The sequence below is a fragment of the Ciconia boyciana genome, chromosome 2 (genome assembly GCF_034638445.1).
Source record: "Ciconia boyciana chromosome 2, ASM3463844v1, whole genome shotgun sequence".
Lineage (NCBI taxonomy): Eukaryota > Metazoa > Chordata > Aves > Ciconiiformes > Ciconiidae > Ciconia > Ciconia boyciana.
This window is the reverse complement of record NC_132935.1, coordinates 149736777-149758019: the sequence shown is the minus strand read 5'-3', so window position 1 is coordinate 149758019 and position 21243 is coordinate 149736777. Positions and strand designations below refer to the sequence as shown.

The window sequence follows — 21243 nt, the reverse complement described above, 5'->3', positions numbered from 1 at the left end:
TAAACCATATTTAAAAGAAAAAAGTTACTAATTCTTACAATCTCTCTATGTCTACTTCTATGGTTATTTTACCAACCAATTTAATACCTGTGAATTACTTGGCAGAAGAGAAGTCACATATATTCCCTAAGAAATTCTTATTTGTCATATATAATTCTAAGTCCATGGTTTAATTTGCCTTCAATAATATTTCCTCAGCTAAGAGCCCCATTATGGCCTAACATTGGTGTTGTCTGAGTCATTGTTAACAGTACAGTGGAAATCACTACGTTACACTGCCTTTAGGGAAGAAACAGCTAAATTTAACTGTGCAATAAGGATTAATCTTTGCACGAAGGAATACCTTTCTAACAATTAAGAGAGAAGGAGCAAATGTCAGGAAGACAAAAAATATTAAGTAGTAACACTTGATTGAGCCAAACCTCAGAATGCAGGTATCTGCAAATGCTCCACAACACATCATCATTTAAAAAAAACACCCAAACTTACTCAGTTTGCTGATTGTGGACTGTTCTGCCAAAACAGCCATTATTCCATTGCATTCTCCAAATAGTCCTTAAAAAAGATTGCAAATACTGCTCTGGATTTGGGGGGGGAACACAACAACTTACCTGGCCTCACTGGGGGGGGAGGGGAGTGTGTGGAAAAAAAAGTGTAGCTTTTTTTGTGAAAAAAAAGTGTAGCTGTACCCTAAAGACATTCTGACCTCTTAGATGAAAAATAGTGCAAGAGCAATGACCATTTCCCAAAATGTTGACATATTACAATTCAACATTAAAGAAAATGAGAACAGCATGCAAGAGAACATTTTGAACTGCAAAAGCAGCAATTCATTCACCAGAGTTTGGGGATAATTGATGTCATTGCACAAGGCTGAAACGTTGCACATGAATCTCACTAACCATGTTCAAGAAATACTGGAACAAGACTTGGGAAGAGGGACCATGGCAACAGAGAGCTTCTGACAGGAGACTAAAGAAAGCTGGTTTGTGTAGTCTAGTAAACAAAGGTGGAGAAGGGACTGCTGCCTATAAATAGGCCAGGGCAGTAAACATCAGCGAAGAGTGCTATTTCAGATAGAAGGCAGTTCAGGAACAGGAATAAATGGATGAGAACTGACTGAATAAATTTAGATCAGAAATCAGAAGCAGCTATCCAAACGTTAGGCCTGGCATGCCAGTGGACTGGAGAGTCAAGAGGGAAACCCAGCTACTTTAAAATGGAGTTTTGTCAGCTGGTGACATTAGTGGGCCTGTGACAACAGGCAATTGGACCCAGTGACCCAGGAGGACCTTTTTTTTTTAAAAACTTGTAAGTTCCTAGTAGCTGACTACTTGCACATCTTTCTTCCAGATCAAGGAGTAATCCTCCCCACTGGCCTCCTAGACAGCTGAAGCAATGAAAACCTCCCATTTCCTCTCCAGGGGCCAAGCAAATACTTTTAGAGAAGGAAATGTACTCACAACATGCAGCTTCTCACACCTTTCCACTTCCACAGTACGGCTGTAAAGAGACCAGCTGGATCACCATGCGCCATGGAGTATGGTTCAGTCTCATCATGTAATAGGAAGCAGCAGAGGAGGATCACAGAAGATCAGTGACAAATGTTATCATGCTCTACCCTCTGCCGCACTAGAGCTGTAGAGTGATTAGACATATTAGATGGTGAATTCCAGCTGCAAACTGCATTGGCTTAGACTTAAGAAAGGAGAAGGGAATGGCTAATATCACCAAGTAATTATTTCCAGTCTCTGTGGATCCTCATTTCTGAATGAGAGCCTGCACTGTATTTTTTAACCAGGTGGGAATGTTCTCTCCCTGCACTTTGGGCAGACCAAAGGTCAGTGAATGGAGGCAACACCACCAGCAAGCACTGCTAAGAAGCTGCAGACAGCCAGCGCCGCTATCTTAGCATTGCACTGGGCTAATGTGGTTCCACTTGGCCCGAACAGCTTCTGGTATGCTTATCAGCACAATCAAGTTCTCTTTGGTTTCTCCACTTCCTCTCAGTATTGGCCTACAGTGCTAGCCTTGGCAAGACAACTTAAACAACCATATTCTCTCACCTTCCTTGGCCTTCACTTTGGACAGTTTGGCTGTCATCTCTTGGGAAGGGGAGGGAGAGGGTGATCAGTGAAATTAAAGACAGATAGCAAGCTGTTTGCAAGAGCCCCCCTTGCTTCCTCTGGCAGAAGGCACTATAACCCTTCACAACATAAAGAACAATTTTTTTTTTTTGCTGCACTTTCAGAACATCATTGACAACAGCACTGCACTAGTAGCATGTGTTGAACATAACCAGTAGTAATTATTAGTATTGCCTTCATTAAACTCTTTCCATTGCTATACCACGTGACATACCCATCTGTTACTGCAACAGAAGAGATGCCAAGAAGCAGGAGCAATGGCTTTTCCTTCTGTAATCTGGAAGAACTCTTCCATGGAGATAATATGTTCCTGAATGTCTCTTGCCCTAGTGTACCATGCCATAAACCTAATGTCAGCAAAGAAGTACATAAACTGTTAGAAGAATATTAAAGGGGCATGCACTAAATTACCATCAATGACCTCATGCCAGACTATTAAATGGAAGGAGCATGTAAACTGATCCATTAATGTGTTCCTAACAGATGGTTCAGCGATACTTTGTTGGGAGAACCAACATAGCTTTCTCAAAAGGTGGAGGTTAATACATACTGCTTTTTACCATATGGGCCTTAAACATGAATTTAAAGTTAAAACATTGTGTCACTCAAAGACAGATGGTGAGGGGAAATAAAGCTTATTTCAAGAGGCACCTTATAGTAATTAATACTAATGTTCTAATAACTAAATCAGATTTTACATTTTTATATTACATGCTTATACTTTAAACCATTTCTTAAGAACTCACACTGAGGATATGTGCCTATCAAGTATAGAAAATACTGTGCAAATATTGAGACATCCCACAATTCTTGGGAGAAGCGTTTTTGGTTTTGTTTTGTTTGTTTTTTGTTTTTTACAGTATTTCCTATGTAGCTGCAGAGTTACTTTTTCAATATCCCAAATAATAAGCTTTTATTAGAAGCCCATCTTTCATGTAACATACCTTACACTAGGAACACGGGAACCATCATTTAGCCTTGCCAGAATATGTGTATGTATATACACATGTATGTACTTCTTCCACCTGCTTCCTTATATAGTTACCAAAAACATACTGACCCATTTTCTTAGAAATGCTTACCAATTCATCTCTGGTTTTGATATAACAAAACTTTGTTAGTTTTGTTCTAACTGTTCATTCCAACAGCAATACAACACTTTGAACTTGCACAGCATACCCCATCGCAAGATCTTCTAAATAAGATGATGTTCTCCAAGCTTAAATGTGCTTAATGGATGCCCTTTGAAGTATCAGAGTTACAACAGGTTATTCTTGTCTTCAACTGAAGTGACTCCCACATGGTAAGCAGAGGCTGGGAAGATGAGGAAGTGAAGGCAGTGCTTTGTACTGCACCCAGGAGGACCTCTACTGGTTGCCTTGGTTGGCCAGGGTTACTCCAAAATGGACCTGGTGTGTTCTGCACATCAGATACCACAGCAGAAACCTACACTGCTGAGATGCTTCCTGGCATCACAGGATCTTGGCACAGAACTGAGGTTGGAGCTTTAGACTCTGCTGTTTAAGAGATATGTTTTTCTCTTAACTGAAGTCAAGATCGAAGCTTCCTTGAGTTAAGCTTTACATCAAGAACTAAGTTCTCAGACAGCTGGTTAGTGGCTGCCACCCTACCCCCAGCCTGGTGGTTCTTTAGACTATAAGAACCTCTGTCCCCAACAAGAGAGTATCAGTCTACACTAGCCTTCATCTGCATCCTGAAATTCAACAAGTGTGAAACACTGCATTTCAATGAAACACAAGAAGTTTCCTGAACTTTTCTGCACACACACACACCCCCCACTAGGGTCCAGAAGAGCTCTGCAGCAGAGCTGTTCTTGGGTTTTGGTCTTGAGGGGAATTCAACAAACAGCCTGTGAGTGAGCTCACTTTACCTTAACCCTGCCAGCCTCACAAGTGTGAGGATTTCAGGGCAAAAGGTAATACCATAGAGAAATAATCACCCACTCTAGTCAGCAGATTTTTATTTTTTTCCCCAAGGATGCACAACAGCATTCATACCTGTTTGATCCCACTGGATTTCAGACTAAGCCAGGAAAACCAGTGTTCATGTACACAATTGCCTGGCCACCTAGATGGGGCAAAATCTCTTCGGTGTCTTGTGTTCTTGTCTATTGTCTTTACCTACAACTGAATCGCAGCAGAAAGCAAATTCTGTGCTTCTCTCTCACCCCCTGACAAATGCCAGCTGCTTCTGGGCAGTGGGCATTCACTGAGGGACAGAGTTACCCCATGAGCCCAACAACAGAAGTGCCAGTGGGAAAAGTCTCACATCCTGTGCCCCACAGGTTGCTCTCATTCCTTGAGCACATCCCACTGCTGTCAAAATACAACGACACAGGAATGGACCCTTTTGTACCCTCCTCTCTGCTAATCACAGTCCAGCTGCAAAATCCTGGGGGTAACAGCAATAAAAAAATAAGCAATTCTTTACATATGCCAGGTATCAGCTACACAGCTATGTTACAGGGGAGTGTCCTAAGAAAAGCTTTCCTACTGCCAGCTCAGGTTGTAGCCACATGCGCTATGACAGAACTGCAGTCACAAACACTTATTTACCTACAAATGTACTGACCGCTGACCAGGCTCGAGCACCCCACAGTGGATGTGCTCTGGAGACCAGAAATCACAGTTTACCAGTATAACAACGCTGTTTCCCAGCTGGTTAAAACCATAGCTGGGGTCAAGCTAGTTTTAATTATGCAGTGTAGTAAGAAATAATGCCTCAGTAAACACCTTCCTCTTACAGGCAGAAATAAACTACAACCAGCAACTGCTGCTCTCCTCTCCCCCCCCCCTCCCGAAGGATGCCAGGAACCCCACGCACACCTGTTTCAATGGGAGCAGGTAAAGCAAACACCGTCTTACAGACAGAGATGAAAACGATTCCTTCTCTGAGCAACAGCTCCCTAAGGCACACAAAGGTAGAGCTCAACAGGAAGGCCTGAGGTTGCTCTGCGGTGTGACTGAGCAGCCCGTCTGGCAAAGGTTGATCAGGTCACTCCAGAGACACAGCACGCCCTTCCCTAGGAGGGGGGGCAGAGCCAAAACCCCATCCTACCCTACCCCCTTCTCAACAGAAAGCAAGCAGAGGAACACTCCTCCTACCTGAACTCGGGGAGGAGGTTCGGCTGCAGCCCATAGAAAGCCGCCGAGAGAGTCACTAGCCAGCCGGGTTTGTAATTCCCATTCTCGCACTCCAGGTAAGGCGAGGACCACCTGATGTGGTTCTTATCAGCAGCGAAGCTCTCCCGCCTCTTCCAGCTGTTGTCCAAAGTTTTGTGACCCGTGTTTAAGACCTTCCTGTGCAGATGTGGCCTCCACTTGCGCCTCAAGCTGTGGAACCACTCTGTCTCCACAGAGGCATTGGCCAGGCGGTGAGCCGAGGAGGACAAGTCCTGCAGGAGGACCTGGCTCTCATGCCTGCTGGCCTGGAGGAAAACCTGGGGGGTGGAGGAGAAGGGCTCCGTGCTGAAAGTGATAGCTGCCCTGGAGATGTTGGGGTCCCCCTCCAGGAGGCTCCTGATCAAGGCGCGGTACCACTCCAGGTCCTCCTGCAAGTTCTGCTCCCGCGACTTATTGCTCTGGAGGATCATGTTGAGGAAGTTGGTGGCGTGGGTGAGGGTGTCCAGGGCCCCGTGCAGGGAGGGGTGCGAGGTGAAGCGCGACTTGCCGGCGAGGCTGGCCAGCTCGTACCGCCCGGAGCAGTTGGCACGCCGCAGCTCCCGGGAGTCGCCCGTGTAGAGGAACGAGGCCACGTCCTGGGGCACCTCCTCGGCGAGCCGCTGCGCCAATATGGTGCTCTCCGTAGAGCGGCTCCGCGGGGCCGGCGGAGGCTCACGGCTCTTGATGTGGTTGAAAATAGGCTGCCTCCCTCTGAGCGCCCGCTCCCGGCCGCGCACCGCCTGCCCTTGGCCGGCGGCAGCGCCGAGCCCCCGCTGGGCGAGGAGCAAGAGGAGAAGGACCCGGAGCAAAGCCATGTCCCCCGGCGCTCCCGGTCGCGCAGGCACGGCGAAGTGGCTGAAGACGGGCTTCGCGCAGGCGGCCGCGGCGCAGGGGCACGAACGCGCAGGGGCGGCCGAGCGGCAGCGGGACGGAAAGCGGCCCCCGGCCCGCGAGTCACCTGTGGCGGCGCCGCCCGCGCCTTCCCCAGCGCGGGGGGCCGCGCAGCCCCACCGCCGGCGCGGAGCGGCTCGCAGCCCCTCCGGCGACGGCAGCGGCTGCAGCGAGCCCGCCTGCGCCTCCTCCCGCCGCGGCCACCGCGCTCACTGAGCTGCTGCCCAGCGCAGCGCGCAGGGGCGGCGGCGCCCGGCGCAGCGGCGGGTCCCCCCGCGGCGCCCCGCCGCCGCCCGCGCTCCGCCGCTCCGCATCCTTCGGGCGCCGCTGCCGGAGGGGGGGGGGGGGGGGGCCGCGGCGCGGGACTGCCACTTGCTGCGGGGATCAGCGGGGCTAGGCGGGCGGGGCTGCTGCCGAGGAGCCAGCGGCCGGGCGCCCTCCTCCGCGAGCGCTCGGCTCTCCGAGCGAGGAACCCCCCCCGCCCCCGGCTGCGGGAGGCTGCTCACCGGGCGGCTCCGCCACGGGCGGCCCCTCACCGCCCGGTACCCCTTCCCCGCCGGCCCTTATAGGTGTAGCCCAGGCAGCTGCCGTCCTGTGTGGCCACCTCGCCTGTCAGTCAGCCGGCAGCCATTCACGGGGCAGGAGGATGGCTCCGTGCGGCGCTGAGGGAGGCGGCGCCGCCGCCGCGGACAGGCGTCGAGGCACCTCGCATCGCCTGCCGCCGGCTCAGCTCGGGGCGGAGGCGGGGGAGCTTCCCGCCGCACCGGCAGCCGCTCCGCTCTCCCCCCCGACCGGAGGGCGGCAGTCGCGGGCGGGGAACCGGCCCGCGGGGAGCTCCGGCGGGCCGGCGAGCGGGGCTTGCCCGCGGAGCGTGGCAGCGACACCCGCTGGCCGGGCGTGGGGCGGCGCCGCCGCGCTCCGCGCCTACGCGTCGGGTGCGATCGGGCGGTTGCCGGCGGGCAGCGGCCGTTGGGGCTGAGGGGAGGAGGGGGGTGCCGGGTGTTAAAAATATCTCCGCCTCCCACCCCGCCGGCGGGGTCGGGAGCGGCCCGGCGCCCTGGGGGAAGGCAGCTACAGCTGGATCCGCAGAGTGTGGGCTGGCGCCTGTCAGGGCTGCGTGCCGCTGTGAGGAAGGCGCTCTTGCCTCGAGCAGTTCGGGGGGTGGGTGGCGGGGGGGGGCACAGGCCTGCTCCTCGGCTTCCCCCAGGATGCGTGGGGCCAGCCGGGCTGCCCCGGAGGGGGGAGGGAGGTGTTTGGCAGAGGGCATGACGTTTGGGTGGGAATGGACAACTTTGCCTTCTGGGGCCTTGGGACCCGCAGCCAAGCTCTGCGTCGTCTGCAGGTGCTGCCGCACTCCCCGGGCTCCTCGAGTGGGCTGCCCCACGTGTCTCCCTTGCCTCACGCGTACCCCGGAATGGCCCAGACACAGAGAGCATCCCACCGTAATGGGAACTGAGCCGCTTCCCTCTCCCTTCAATGACAGTGACTGCTTGATTATATTTCTGTAACTGTAATCTTTCCTCCTTTTTTTCCTTGGTGTTTTATCCATCAGCTGTCTTTTAACTCCAAGATGCTCATTCCTACCGCTGCCTTCAAAACTAAGCCCTTAATCCAGTGGCTTTCAACACTGACCTGTAGAGCACTTGCATGGAGCCGCAGCAGCGCTGGCTGATCACCTATCTTTTCTCCTGCTCTGCTGAAAGCGCCTGTGGAAACACCCAAATGAGTTGAAGATGTAGTTATGATTTTCCAGATAAGCTGTCAGTTGTGAGGCCATTATGATCAGTAATTGGCATCTAGTTCAGCAAAGCCTTTAAACACATGTTTAACTTTGTGCATTTTCTTTGGCAGAAGTATTCGCTTGCTCAGTATCTTACTGTTAGGGGAGGGTTTGTGACAGGTGGCAGTTAGCAAAGGGTGAATTTTAGAGGAGATGGTCCACAACAAAATCTCCTAATTACAATTAATTCCCTTCTGGTTTATTACAAAACTCCCTTTTGGAATTCAAAAGTGCAGATGAAAAGAGTAGTAAAAAGAGGATCCTTTTTTTTTTCTTTCTCCCACACACACATGTGCATGCACATCCTATAAGGAGCAGATTTCAGTCATGCAGAATATATGATCTAATTTTAAACCATCGACAAGATATATCTGCTCCTTAAAGCATGCTCTTATTTTAGAATTATTTGAAACTATACTTAAAAGAATAGTCATTCTAATATAGCTAAGTGTAAATTACATTTGCAGTCCATATATCCTAGTGATGTAATGCACTTTATCTTTGCCTATTGTCACCTTTAATAATTATAATATCACGTGGATAAGAGAGAAAGTTGTAAGTACTTTTTTTTTTCTCATTGCATGCAGTTGAAGAGGATATTCACTGCTTAAGAGTAATTTATTTGTAATGAACTTTCCCTCAAGTGAATAGCCTGTGAGATTATTTAGAAACTGCATATACTGGGCAACTCAGAAGCTGGTATTTACTGTTTAGCACAGCACAGGGAGTCTGTGCTTCCAGGTCTGCACTGAACAAATACCTAAAGATGCATCGTTTGCTGTGGATAAGTGAGAACCGAGGCTTTTGACAGGAGCAGCTGTCAGGACTGAGCTAAGCTAACATGGGATCAGTTACATGGAGAGATATCAATCGCAACACAACTGAACAAGCATTTTTTTTTAATGTGCGCCTGTGCTGATTCTCTTTACTGGCTGTCACAGGCTGCTCTAAAGGAAAGGTCAGTTCCCTGATGGGAATTTTCTTCCCCTACTGTAGCCTGACTATTAATACGTACCTAAATTGCACTAGGCCTGCTAAATGGCCACGTTCACACATTCTCAGGATAATCAAATATCCCTTTAATGTACTTGCATAGTAAGTTCCTTCTATTTCCTGATCTCACAGAATCACAGAATCGTATAGGTTGGAAAAGACCTTTAAGATCATCCTCATAGTCCTTCCAAATACCCTTCTCCAGTAGCACCCACCACTCCCCCACACCCTTGTCCTTCACTAACACCCCCAGAAGCTCTTGTTCTTAACCCAAAGGTTTGCCAGGAGCGAAGACCCAAATGGGTTAGGGCACAACTCCAGCTGCTGGAAGTCTCTCCCTTATCTCAGAGTCAGAAGGCTCTCTTTTTCATGTCTCATCGGTTTGCTCTGTGTTTGTGCTCTCTGCGCTACCGAGCCAGAGGGAGAGGATGAGAGGTTAGCTGGAGGACTTTCTCATTAAGGGTGCCAGGTTCGTTGCTCGGTCTTGTACAGCTGCATCGCAGAGGGTTCAAAGAGCCTTTCTTTATCCTCTAGGGCTTCCTCCTGCAGTCAGTTCAGACCTGCTCCCAAATAGCTATTGTGTACAGCCAGCTCCAAAATGAGACACAAACGGACTTTTAAGCCCTTGCAAATGCGCATCTCCTTACGGCTTTGTGAAAACTATGCTGCAGGACCCAAAGCCTACCATTCATTGCCCAGATCCAGGGAACCGGCAATAGGGAAAGATAGTATATTCTTAGATTAAAGAAATCCACCAAATACTTTATTTACATTATGTTACTAAGGATTGGGAGAGATGTATGAACCTTTGATCACTGTATTTTTATTTTAATATTAAAATGCACTGATGATTCTGGCCTGTCATTTGTAATCAGTTGACTGTGTCAGAAATCTGTTCAGCTGTGACCAGTACAATGTGAAAATGGACTGGAAGTCCCTGAGACACAAGATTACTGTGATTGAGTAGTGTTTCCTCTGCTTCTGCCTCAGTTCTGCCAGAGGTGCTGCTTCAAGCCATCCACCAGCGAGGAATCAGGAGGCTTCTGACCACTGTCCTGCATATTTCTGAGTTGTTACAACTATTGCAATTGCTTCATGCAAAGTAGCTGTACATGAAGGATCTTGATTGATGGTATTACCTATCAGGCTAGAAGTCTGCATTTAGATGTCACGTGAGCTCAACCTGACTCTAATTACAGTGTAGAAAAAATAGCAGTGTAAAATGTTAACAGTTTTTAACAGACTAGAGTAAGTGTAACCTACTTTCTCCAAGTATGGCCTATACAAAAAGATCTTGGTTTGTCTGAACTATTTGAAATGCTAGAAGCATCAGAATTATTGCATTGTTAAAACCAATTGAAACAAAGGGAAGACTGTTGTAGCTGTGAAATGTATTTAAAAACTCAGTTATTCATTAATTTTTGTCCTAAGCTAATTAGATATACTCACTAAGAGTAAGTGCTAAAACTTTGAGAATGATGCATGGTATTTCTCTCACAAAACAGAAACAAAATGTTTATCAAAATCATTGCTTATGGTATTCAAAAACACATGAAAAATAAAGTGTTTTTAAAATAAAAGTACTCTTACTTTTAGCTCGATTACCTAAAGAAATAATGTTCTTGCAGTCATATTTTTTGTCTGTCTGATGAGTCCCTTCTGTCTGCCAATAACTTCTGATCCCATTAGTCCATTTCAGCTAAGTTTGATAGCAGTGCGAAGGTCTCAAAGTTTCTGCAAACTTCTACAAATGTTGTGAAACTCACAGCTGGATCAAAGAAAGCAACCCATGTGCATTTTCGTGGTGGGGGAGAAGCTGCAGAGTGAGTTCAAGAGTTACATGGTCTCTTTGGTCTTTCATTTGGCTGCTCATATTGGCCAATAAGTGTAAATATACCCCAAAACAACTGGAGCGTGTGCTGCTGCCTCCCTACCCAATAGACAGGGAACAGTGGAGGGGGCTCGTGGGGGGGAACTCAAAAAGTCAAGGGGGAGCTTGTGGCACTATTGATGGCGGGCACAGTGCCGCAAGGCTTTAATATATGATGCTAAGAGTACATGGGGGCTGGGAGAGATGCTGGGTGAGAGAGAGAGTGAACACAAACCCATTGGAAACCAGGCTTCGTTAGTTCTCTTGTTTCCTCTCACAAATGAATTTAAACCATCCCCTAAATATTTCAGAGAAAAAAAAAAAGAAATATGAAATAGCCAAAATGCAGGGTACAAAAGTTCTTACTTAGAAGCTGATGGAAGAAGCAGCAAAAGCTTCCCTGTCAATTCATGTTCACTTATAGTGAGAAGTTCAAACCCACTGGATATTTTCTTAGAAACATTGAGACAGAAGGAATCTCACAGAGGTTACTCAGTACAGCATTCCTGCACTGCGGCAGGATTATGTACAGCGCGACTGTCTCTGGCAGGAGTTTATCTACCTTTCTTTCAGAGAACTTCCAGTCAAGCAGAATCCACAGGTTTCATCACCTTAGCACCAAGTGTAGGGTGAGGGGGTTCCCTAATCTTCTTTACTTTCTCTGATTCTTTGCTTTCTTCTTTTCAGAGCACAGTCACCATAAACTAGTATCTGTCTGCAAAAGACCACTTGGACTTACTCCTTTTCTTCTTTTCTCTGGGCTAAATTAATCAAATTTCCTAACAGGCTATACTTTCTAAAACTGTGGTTGGTCCTGCTGTTCTCTTCTTGACTGTCCATTTTGTTAGCCTCTTTCTCTAGGTGTCCCAGACAAGGCCTCCTGCTATGCATCTTCTGCAGGCTATGTAAAATTCTCTTTTAATACACCCCATATTGAGGTCTGCCTGCTTTTTCACCTTCACCACAGTATTGACCACTACTTGAGTCTGTAATGCTGTGTAATCCTCATAACCTTTCAAAACATATTGTTTCATAGTTATCCATTATCTATTTTTATTTGAGGATTTGAGCTCTGCTTCCTCTGGGTAGTACTTTGCACTTGCCTTTGTCGAATTTTACCTTACTGATTTTAGGCCATCTCTCTGATTTTTCAAGATTATCTTTAATTCCTATTCTGTTCTTCAAAATGCTTTTAACTATCTCCTTGTTTCTTGTAGTCATTTGCTAATTCTATGACCTTTTATTTCCTTATCCAATTTGTTCATTAACCTATTTAATAGAATGTAGCTGAGCTCAGAACCTTTCAGGAACCTACTTGAAACATCCTCCTGGTTTGATAGTACACAACTGATAGTTTTTGAGAATGACTTCAGAGGCAAGTGCTTACCCACTCATGACCGACCTACACAATATTTCCTTAGCTTACTGATGGGAACTTCATGCTAAGTATGTAATAAATGTTGCTGATGCAGACATATAGTATATCTACTGCTTCATCACTATCCATGAGGTCAGTTACAAGTCAAAGAAGAAAATTCAGTTTGTTTCATATGGAGTTTTCTTGAGAATCCCACATTGACTGATTTTAATAAATTTATTATTTTCTAGGAAAATTAAAAAATCTGTTATTTTCTACTATTTTAAAAAGTAGTTTAATAGTTATTTTCTGAATCTTCCTGGTGATACTAATTTCATGAGCTTCTTTATAATCTCTCTCTTCTCTTTTTCTGAAAATACATAGCATGAATTTTTTCCAACTTTAGAATCTTCCTCCCAAACACATGAAATGGCAAGTGGTAGTATATGTTTGAAAGATCACATCTTATCTCCAACAGAAAATGTTATTCTCGATTAGGAGAAAATTGTCTGTCAGACAACATATTGATGGCTTTGATTCCTAACTGTTTATGGAGAATTTGCATCTGATATGCAGATGTATCTAATATGCAGATGCAGACTCTGCATTTTAAATAAACACTATTCAAAAGCTTTGTAAGCTTATTCACATTTGGGAAGAGATAAGGGGATGATGAAGTTAAGGTTGCAAACACAGTCCATTCTGCTTGTACTTCACAGAAATTATTGAATGCTGGGAGACATTGCCCACATATACTGAGAGCTGTTGGTGCCTTCAGATTCTGTTGCAACGACACACAGTGTAATGCACTTACACTAAGGGGTGCAAAACTGCAACTCAGAACACATACCAAGTGCAGTCAGATCCCTGAGCCAGTTTCCATTAATTTCTTTATTTTAAATGAAAACAAAGGTAAACCAGAAACGTCTGTGGCAATAAAGGCAGAGTATTCTGAGTGAATACTCAGAATAGTATTCTATTCTTCACAGAGTGAAGAATATCTTCACAGAGTGAATCCCACTTCCCCATAATTTCCACTATAAACGTTGTGCTAAATAAGGACATTAAGTGGGCAACACCCCTAATAACGGTAGAAGAAGACTCAGTGCTGTATCCAAAAGGAGATATTAGTGTTTCAGTCGCTATGTTATGAAGCCTAAAAGCTAGCCTAAATCCCTGGCCTCTGCAGCAGAATGAACAGCTGAGCTCAGCCCCTCGAGCTATCCCTGGGAGAGCAGTAACACACATGGAAGAGGAGTGCTGCCTCCCCTGTTAATCTGTTTTAGCTGCAGCAAGAACAGCATTTAACTGCAGCCTCTCATTCAGAGGGTAAAAATACTTCTTGTGCTTAGCCACCAAAGTCATTTATTTGGGTACAGATTAATGGATGTCTGTTAAAGCCCAGGCAGAGGTGGTGGTATTGCTCACCTTCGGATTAATAGCCAGTGCCTAGAACATTTCTGTGGCAAGTGAGAGATGGAAGCCCTTCTCAACAAGAGCTTCAAAACCACAACTTTGAGAAGACAGCCCAACAGCAGAATGGCAGCTGGTCAGGGCCAGAATGGAGCAGGCAAGAAATGAATAAAAGGTAAATGCACTAAGACAAGATAAAGGAGGAATCACCTGAAAAGTAAAGTTTAAAAAAAATCATAAGCATCAGGAAAATTACATCTCAACTAGGACATGTTGTATTGAGTAGCTAAGTTTCCTATGAGAACCTTGCCTTCAGTAATGAACTAGTTGATTGCAATGACCATCCTAATCAATACAGTGCTTTTTAACAGCTTAATATACATCCTTCAGAACTATCAGGGAAGAATAATCTTCTGGATAAAAGCACAGGCAAGGTGGGCTTCTTTGTTCTCTTATGACAAGAATAACATTCATAGTATTTCCAACAATATCTCAACAAAACTAATTCTTTTATCAAGCAATAAATCATGACTGCACACTATCTTGCCAAAGTCTTATCCTCCTATCCTAATCCAGTCTGTACAGCAGTAAAATGCTGTCTGTTGTTTTCTTCCTTGCTTTCTCTCTGCCTGGGATTTAGGGTTCAAAACTTTTTTGAACTTTCAAAGGTAGGACCCACAATATCATGGCATGGTAACTACTTTGGATTTAACTGTATGTCTGGATTCAATATTCTTCCTCCCAATTATTCTACCAATGACTTTTTTTCAAATACATTTCAAAACTAAAATCATCTTGTATTTGCTTTCAGTTACATAAAATAGAACAAATTGTCATCTGATGTAGATTAGCATATCTTTACTGAAGCAAATGAAATTATATGAATTTATATAGATAAGTATTTGCCCACTCGCCTTACATAGAGAAGGCAAAATCCAGAATTCCTTTTAAAATGTTTCAAAAACCTACATCCTGTTACATTTTGTTCTAAGAATCTGCAGATGTCAGCTAATGAAAATAAACTTCAAAGGGAGGAATCATTTGAATTAATTGGGAGCTAAATCACAATCTCCAAATAAGTTCTGTTTGGAAATGGTTGCTTTATATTGTGTGGTTAAGTGGGTATTAGCCTTTTAACAGCTCTGCTGTTTGATGCAGAGCTGTCCACTTGAAATAAGAAATAAATAGCAGAAACTACTGATTATGGACCTTGAGGTCTGAGGCAGCCCTTGCTTCCATACTGATAAAGTATTCAAAATAAACTCTCAGTTAAGATGCTGCTTTTTATTTTTCTTCTTGGAAAAAACAAGATTTCCCCAAGAAAACCAGATTACCCTCTCTCTACTCCTGTCCTTCTGCCACATTCAACAGTGAAGCCAGAGGTATGATATGGTAGATACTCTGACTCCTATTACCAGTGAATGAGAGGGAAATACCAATGCCATCAGAGAGGGAAGGGGAAAGAGGAGCCAAGGAAATTTCAGTTCCTGACTCTTTTTTTTAATAATTTGTAGAAAGAGAGGCTCTGCTTGACTATATGTCAGCCAGACTACACTCTGGAGGAGAAAGGTAATGTGCTGGAAGGCAGTACAGTGAAATACTACTACTACTACTACTACTACTACTACTACTACTACTAATAATAATAATAATAATAATAATATACAGCCTCTTGTCATACGTACAAGGCTCCAAAACACCAAAACACCCATCTTTTGGATTTACGAAAGCAGTTTTAATGGACAAGAGGGCACACGGCTGGATAACCCTAGGGCAAAGTCTTCAATAGTCGTACAAAACCTATAAAGCAAGGGCAGCAGACAAGCAAGATTACACAGCCATTTGCCACAGCAGTGTTGGGATGGGAACTCTGTAGGGTTGATCCAGACCCAGGAGTCTTCTGGCATTGAAGAGGGAGGCATGACATGAAGAACTAAGGCAGACAATGGATAGGAGCAGACTGCAAATACACTTTCAGGTCTCCACAGAGACTGTCATCACTAATGCCCTTTATTTGCAGCTGTGGCGTTCATATTTCCTGATGTGGATCACTGGTCACTAGGACCTGTAGTGCATAACAATGCACAGAGCTACATCCTTCGTACAGATGGTAAAGAGGTCTTGTGGGGATAAGAGCTTTTGGTCTTTGAACTCAGAAAAAAATCCCTATAGATGAAGAAATCTCTTCAGCCAATCCAGCATTCCCCTAGAACCCTCTTCAAAATGAATGTCAGCTCAAGAGCAGAAGAGAATTTCCATACATTTCTGTAAAATTGGAGACACTCGAATCTATTGTTCAACTGAGCAAGGATGACACTCAGGAGAAAGTGCTTGTTGCCCACTGATTGTACAAATCAGTGGCTTCCAAAAAGATTGGAAGCTAATGCAGATGAGGTAGAGGGAGAATTCAACTATTATTGTCAAGAGGAAAGCTATCTCAGAGGAACATTTCAATTTACCTTCTCTAGAAAGAGTGATTTCCTGTGAGAAAAAAAAAAGAACTACTTCACAGAAATAAAAAAGGATAACTGATTTTCTACTCGCCTAACCTCATTCTGCAGTTCCTCTCCCTAAGATATATTATTGTCAGTGGTTCAGTTTTTGCATTGATTATCTCAAATCATTTTCTAATGCAATTCAAATAATAAAGTCAAAACAAAGGTATATGAGTTACATGTTAAGTTATAGCTTCAAGGGCATTTTGCTCATATACATAGTTTTCAGCTAATAGACTGTTGATATTTGCTAAATACGAATCATTATTTTAGGTGAAAGCCCATGCATCCAGGTACTGTATCTGCAACGTTCACAGACCGTCTTCTGCAAACTCAGTTGTGAGTCTACACACTAAAACACTGAGCAGAGGGAGCTCAGGCAGCCAAGACGGTAAGACAGAACCCCCCAAGAATCAATATGCTTCTTGATCCCTACTGTGCTCCAGAAAGAGAATTATGAGCTAGGTCACTTGTTAAACTGCTGTTTCTCCTGACTCAACTGCACCAAATGACTAAATGCAAGGAAGCCATATCAGTGTGTCTTTTTCCAAGAGTATGAGTAATGGGCCACTGACTGTAGCAAAACATAGATAACAGGAATTGCAAGAGGACTTGCAAAGTGCTCATGTCCCCTGTGCAGCTCTACCTGGTGTGAAAGGCAGTCCACCGGCTTTCAGAGACATACAATATTTTTGCCAAGCGTAAGTTTCCTTTTCCTTTATCGAGATACAGTAAATTTACTGATTCTGGGCAACCTACATAAGGACATACAGTTCTTCATATAAAATAGACTTTCAGTAGCTATAAGAGAAACCAGCCAGCTCCAGATTATTCATTCAAACACCAGTGACATCTTTCAGAGAGGTAAAAATAACAATGACTGGTGGTAGTAAGATAATCCAGGGACCTATTTTTGCAAGTGCTCTGTTGTTAGTGCTGCTTCCCTATCCAAAGTCTACTTTTTTTTGGTTGGTCTGTCTAAACACCATCTTCATTTTCAAGTAGATGCAAAGGCTAAAAGCTATCTACACTGCAATCAACAGTAAACCACCCACAGATTTTGCCGGAGTTGGTATTTTAGCATACATTGGCAAAAGAGGCACACCATCAAGTTCTACACCGGACTGATGTTTTCCCTTGCAAACATTTAATGAAAGAGAGTGGAAGGTATGGATTACAAAGCTCTTGACACTGGAAGTCCTAAGTCCTTCACTCTGTCCACCCTTGGTGCACATTACATAGATTGAAAAAACAGCTAGATAATACTGTAAAGACAGCTCAAGTACATCCATCCCATGCTGCTGGACAGGATTTGTGGAAAATAGGCTCCTTCACATATAACTAAGCTGAGGACAATTCAGGTCAATGTCTTTTTTTACTTACTTGCAGGAGAATGTCTTCTAGCTTTACCCTGCTGTGATTAGAAGATACATAACCTTCAGCTTTGCTCTCAGCATCAATCATTTGCAGCTAATATTTTCAGCAAGTGTAAGCAGCCTATGCACCACTGATTCTTTTGAATCATGATGTTTTAGTTAAAAATCATTTTGGAAAGTGAGACTTGGACTCTTTAGACTTGGGCAATTCACAACATTTTACTTTTTTTCCTCACATATCTCAAAGAGTTATGTTAAAAGATATGTAAAGCATCCATTCTCTTCCACAAACAGGGAGAGGCATCTTCTGTTTGATAAGCCAGGATTTATCAGCCATCTTATCTCAGATCTGCTATTTATACTGCCCTTCTGCAAATGTGTTATCACTGCCCTGCACACTGTTCTAAGGCATTTTCCACAAAACCTACAGATTTCCACATCCGAAATGAGCACAACCCAGATCAAATTTATACAGAAGCTGGAACTCAGTCTTCACTTTGGATGGCTGTGTGTGGGAGTGTGTGCATGTATGTGTATTTGTGTGGGCGTATCAGCATTCATCGCTTAAATTTTGTTCCTGCTGTAAAAATGACTCGTATAGCAGTTTATTTTAATACCAAATTGCAAGGTTAGTTCATTTTACAAGATGGCAGTTTAACTTATTGGGAGAAGGAGGGAGAATAGATTTTTCCCAAGATCTGCAGTGTCTGTGATGCTCTGTAACAAGCAGAGCAGAACAAAATTCTGGTGACCATTTTGATGAAAAAATGAATGTGCTTAGTGAGCCAACAAGAAGCAGTAAGAGAAAGCAAATATGAGACTTGACAATTTTTTCCTCTTCCAGCCATTCCATCTGAATTTCCGTAATTTTATTTAAGGCAGAAATATTGTACTTAAGGGGGTTTAATGCTTTTTTTAATTAAATATGCTCAATTAGTTTGTGAAGAAACGTTTCTCTGTAAAAATCAGCTGCGATACTTGGTGAGTTCATTCTTTCCCTAAAGCTAACATCAGCTGTAATAGCTTTCCTCCTAACTCTAGAAAAAACATTCTGTAACTTTGGCATTTTAATCTCCACAAAGGCCATATAGAAACAATCACAACAAATGAAGATTGAAGAATGAAGGCACGCTGGCTTTAGGGCTCCATTACACTAAAAATGGGAAGAGAAAGGAAGTATGTCTTCAGAGCCTGCAAAGTACTGTAGCTTATGCTACACAAAAATGAAAAACTCAGCTGCCTGCAGCTGGCTCGCATCCCACCCCATCTCTGCGATTTAAGGCAGTAGGAGTCTCCTTTCTCTACCTCTGCCCAAATGAAAAATTTTCGCTTGTCATTTTGATGTACCTGTTGGTAAAATTCACATCATCTGCTTAAAACCCATCGTACCTGCTCTCTGCAGGCTCTCAGTGTCCCAGTGTCAGGGTTACCTTTCAACCTCCCACCGGCTCAGCCAGGAGAGACCTGTCTTTTAGGACCATATATCCAGGCAGCCCCACCCTGATGCAAGCACAAGATTGCGTACTGTTGGCTGGGGTTCACCAAGGTCTGCCTGAGACCCAGGCACTGCTGAAGGAGGAGGGAACACCACACAACATGTCTGGGAGCAGTGCTGCAGATGTATCTCCTACTGGCTTTTTCTTTGCTATGAATGACAATGCTTTTGTACTAATGAAATGCCACATACCAAAGACACCAGGTACCTCCATTAAACTACCAAATGCTGTAAAAATAATCCAACACCTAAAAAAAAAATATCCCTTCCCTTATCTTCATATTCTGTTTAATAGCTCTGATACTAATGAAGTTCTCTGCTTTCGTCTCTTCCATTGCACTCGTATGTATTCATCTGTGTATGTACACATACACATACATCGACACACTTTGAACGCCACGTCACTGTCCTAGCCGTGTTTCTTTTCTACTCCAACCCCTTTATCCCACCTACATTTTTAACCCTGAAAGACTCCATTGCTCAGCTGAGGCAATGTCACAGCAACCATTTGCAAGGACAAGAAGAGGAAGGTGCAGCTGGCTCGCACAGCTGGGAAGGAGCAGGGGACAAGACAGGTCGAAGAGCTCTTTCAGCATTCCCATTATGCCCAGGACTAGTGCTTGCTGACTATAACAAAGACTGCAGCACTGAGAGGTAAGAGTTAAGTCAGCTGAGGTCCAGGGCACATATTCTGACTGAATCTTGCAGTACTTCTATTTTTTCTGCACCCTGTGAGCTCCACAAAGGTGTGTAGCTGCTAGCCAGCTCTGCTGTGCTTTCCACCGCTGTTCATTACGCTGCAGATGTTCACCTGTCACTTTGCTCTAGGCCATCAGACTTGATAAATTCCTATTGCAAACAGAAGATAAGCTCCATGTTTAGCAAAGTGGAATGATACCAAGTCTATTTTCATTTCTGCTACCCCAGGAATATGCATTATGCATATATTTTACATTTATGCCAGTTGGACTCAATTCTGCATCTTCCTGTTAGCTGAAATGATTACCTTTGGTTTTGGCAGTGGCATGATGATGCTGTATTTATCTGAACAGGATTTTAACTCATGACCCCACTCAGCAGCTTAAGATATTCTGCTTTGAGCCACCTTATTTTGAATGAGGATGCAGAAGTTGGCGTGGTCCTGTCAGTAGCAGTGGTAGAGCACCCCCATAGTCCTTTAATCTTCCCCATCCCTTGGAGTTTTGGCCCCTGTGGGGGGCATCTGTGACAGGAGGAGCAAGGGCACAGTCCTGAGCAGCAGCACCCAGCCTGCACAGGTAGTGCAGACCCTGGGAGGCTGCTGGCCTTGCCCAGCACCTCTTCCATGGCAGTGTTTGGGCATAATGCCAACCTGGGATCATTCCCAACAGGCTTTCTGGACACGGCCCCCCTTTTCAGTGGTCTGAAAGCATTTAGCCCTACAGGTGCAAGCTGCACCGGGGCCAGTCAGCCTCTGAGTGGTTCCTGGGACATTTTGCAGACATAGCCTACAACTCTCATCTGACTCTGCTCCTGTCTTTCCTGTTTTCACCCCATAGATTCAGCCATTTCAAGCTCAGCTACACCTTTCTAAACAGACATGCTCTTTCTCGCTCCCTCTCTGCATTCTCATTTGCAGCCAGCTCTTGGATGTTTCCTCTTTGATCCCTTTCCTGCTTTCAGTTTTGCCACTCCACCACCTCTTACCATCTTCCATTTCTTTTCATCTGAACACTCTCTCCTTCAAATCTTCGGTAAATTCCTGGTGCTCTTCCATCTTTGCTATCTCCCTTCTTGTCCTTTCTTCTGTTGATTCTGGTGGCAGCGCCCTGGTAATAGCACTTTTTATTGAGAAGCAATAACATATGGTAGTAGAGGGTTTTAATCTTATAGTTCTTCCTTTTCTTTCTCATTCCTTTTTCTCTTGGTTATCTTCTCCATTGACTTTCTTTACATGTCATTTCATATTCATTTCCCACACCTTTAGAATTCACCAGCACCCTGCTATTCCCTCTGCAGCTTTGCAAGCTTTTTTCCCCCCTCTCTTTTTTCCCTTTTTCTTTTTTATAGGCAGCGGCCACTCTTAATCTTCGCAAGAACTATTCATCTCTGTGCAACACCTGTCATCTTTCGTGCCCCAGCTTCTCATTTTACATCTGGTCTGCATTTGCATAGTCTAGTCTTCAGCTGGGTTGCCTAGTGCCTTTCATAGCTTTCCCCACATCATTTTTAATCTTTTCTGTACTGTTTCTCCCTTCCTTTTTA

The 21243-nt window shown here is 44.6% G+C and overlaps 1 protein-coding gene across 3 annotated transcripts in view; it reads right to left on the bottom strand.

Moving 5' to 3' along the window:
* The window catches only part of GPR158 (G protein-coupled receptor 158), a 210627-nt gene extending 203633 nt beyond the window's left edge, over positions 1-6994 (bottom strand). For all 3 annotated transcript variants that reach the window (XM_072854471.1, XM_072854472.1, XM_072854473.1), the window contains exon 1: positions 5273-6994. In XM_072854471.1, coding sequence (XP_072710572.1) covers positions 5273-6144 — 872 coding nt within the window. In that variant the 5' untranslated portion in view covers positions 6145-6994. The remainder of the gene's footprint in view (positions 1-5272) is intronic.
* Positions 6995-21243: the final 14249 nt, after the last annotated feature.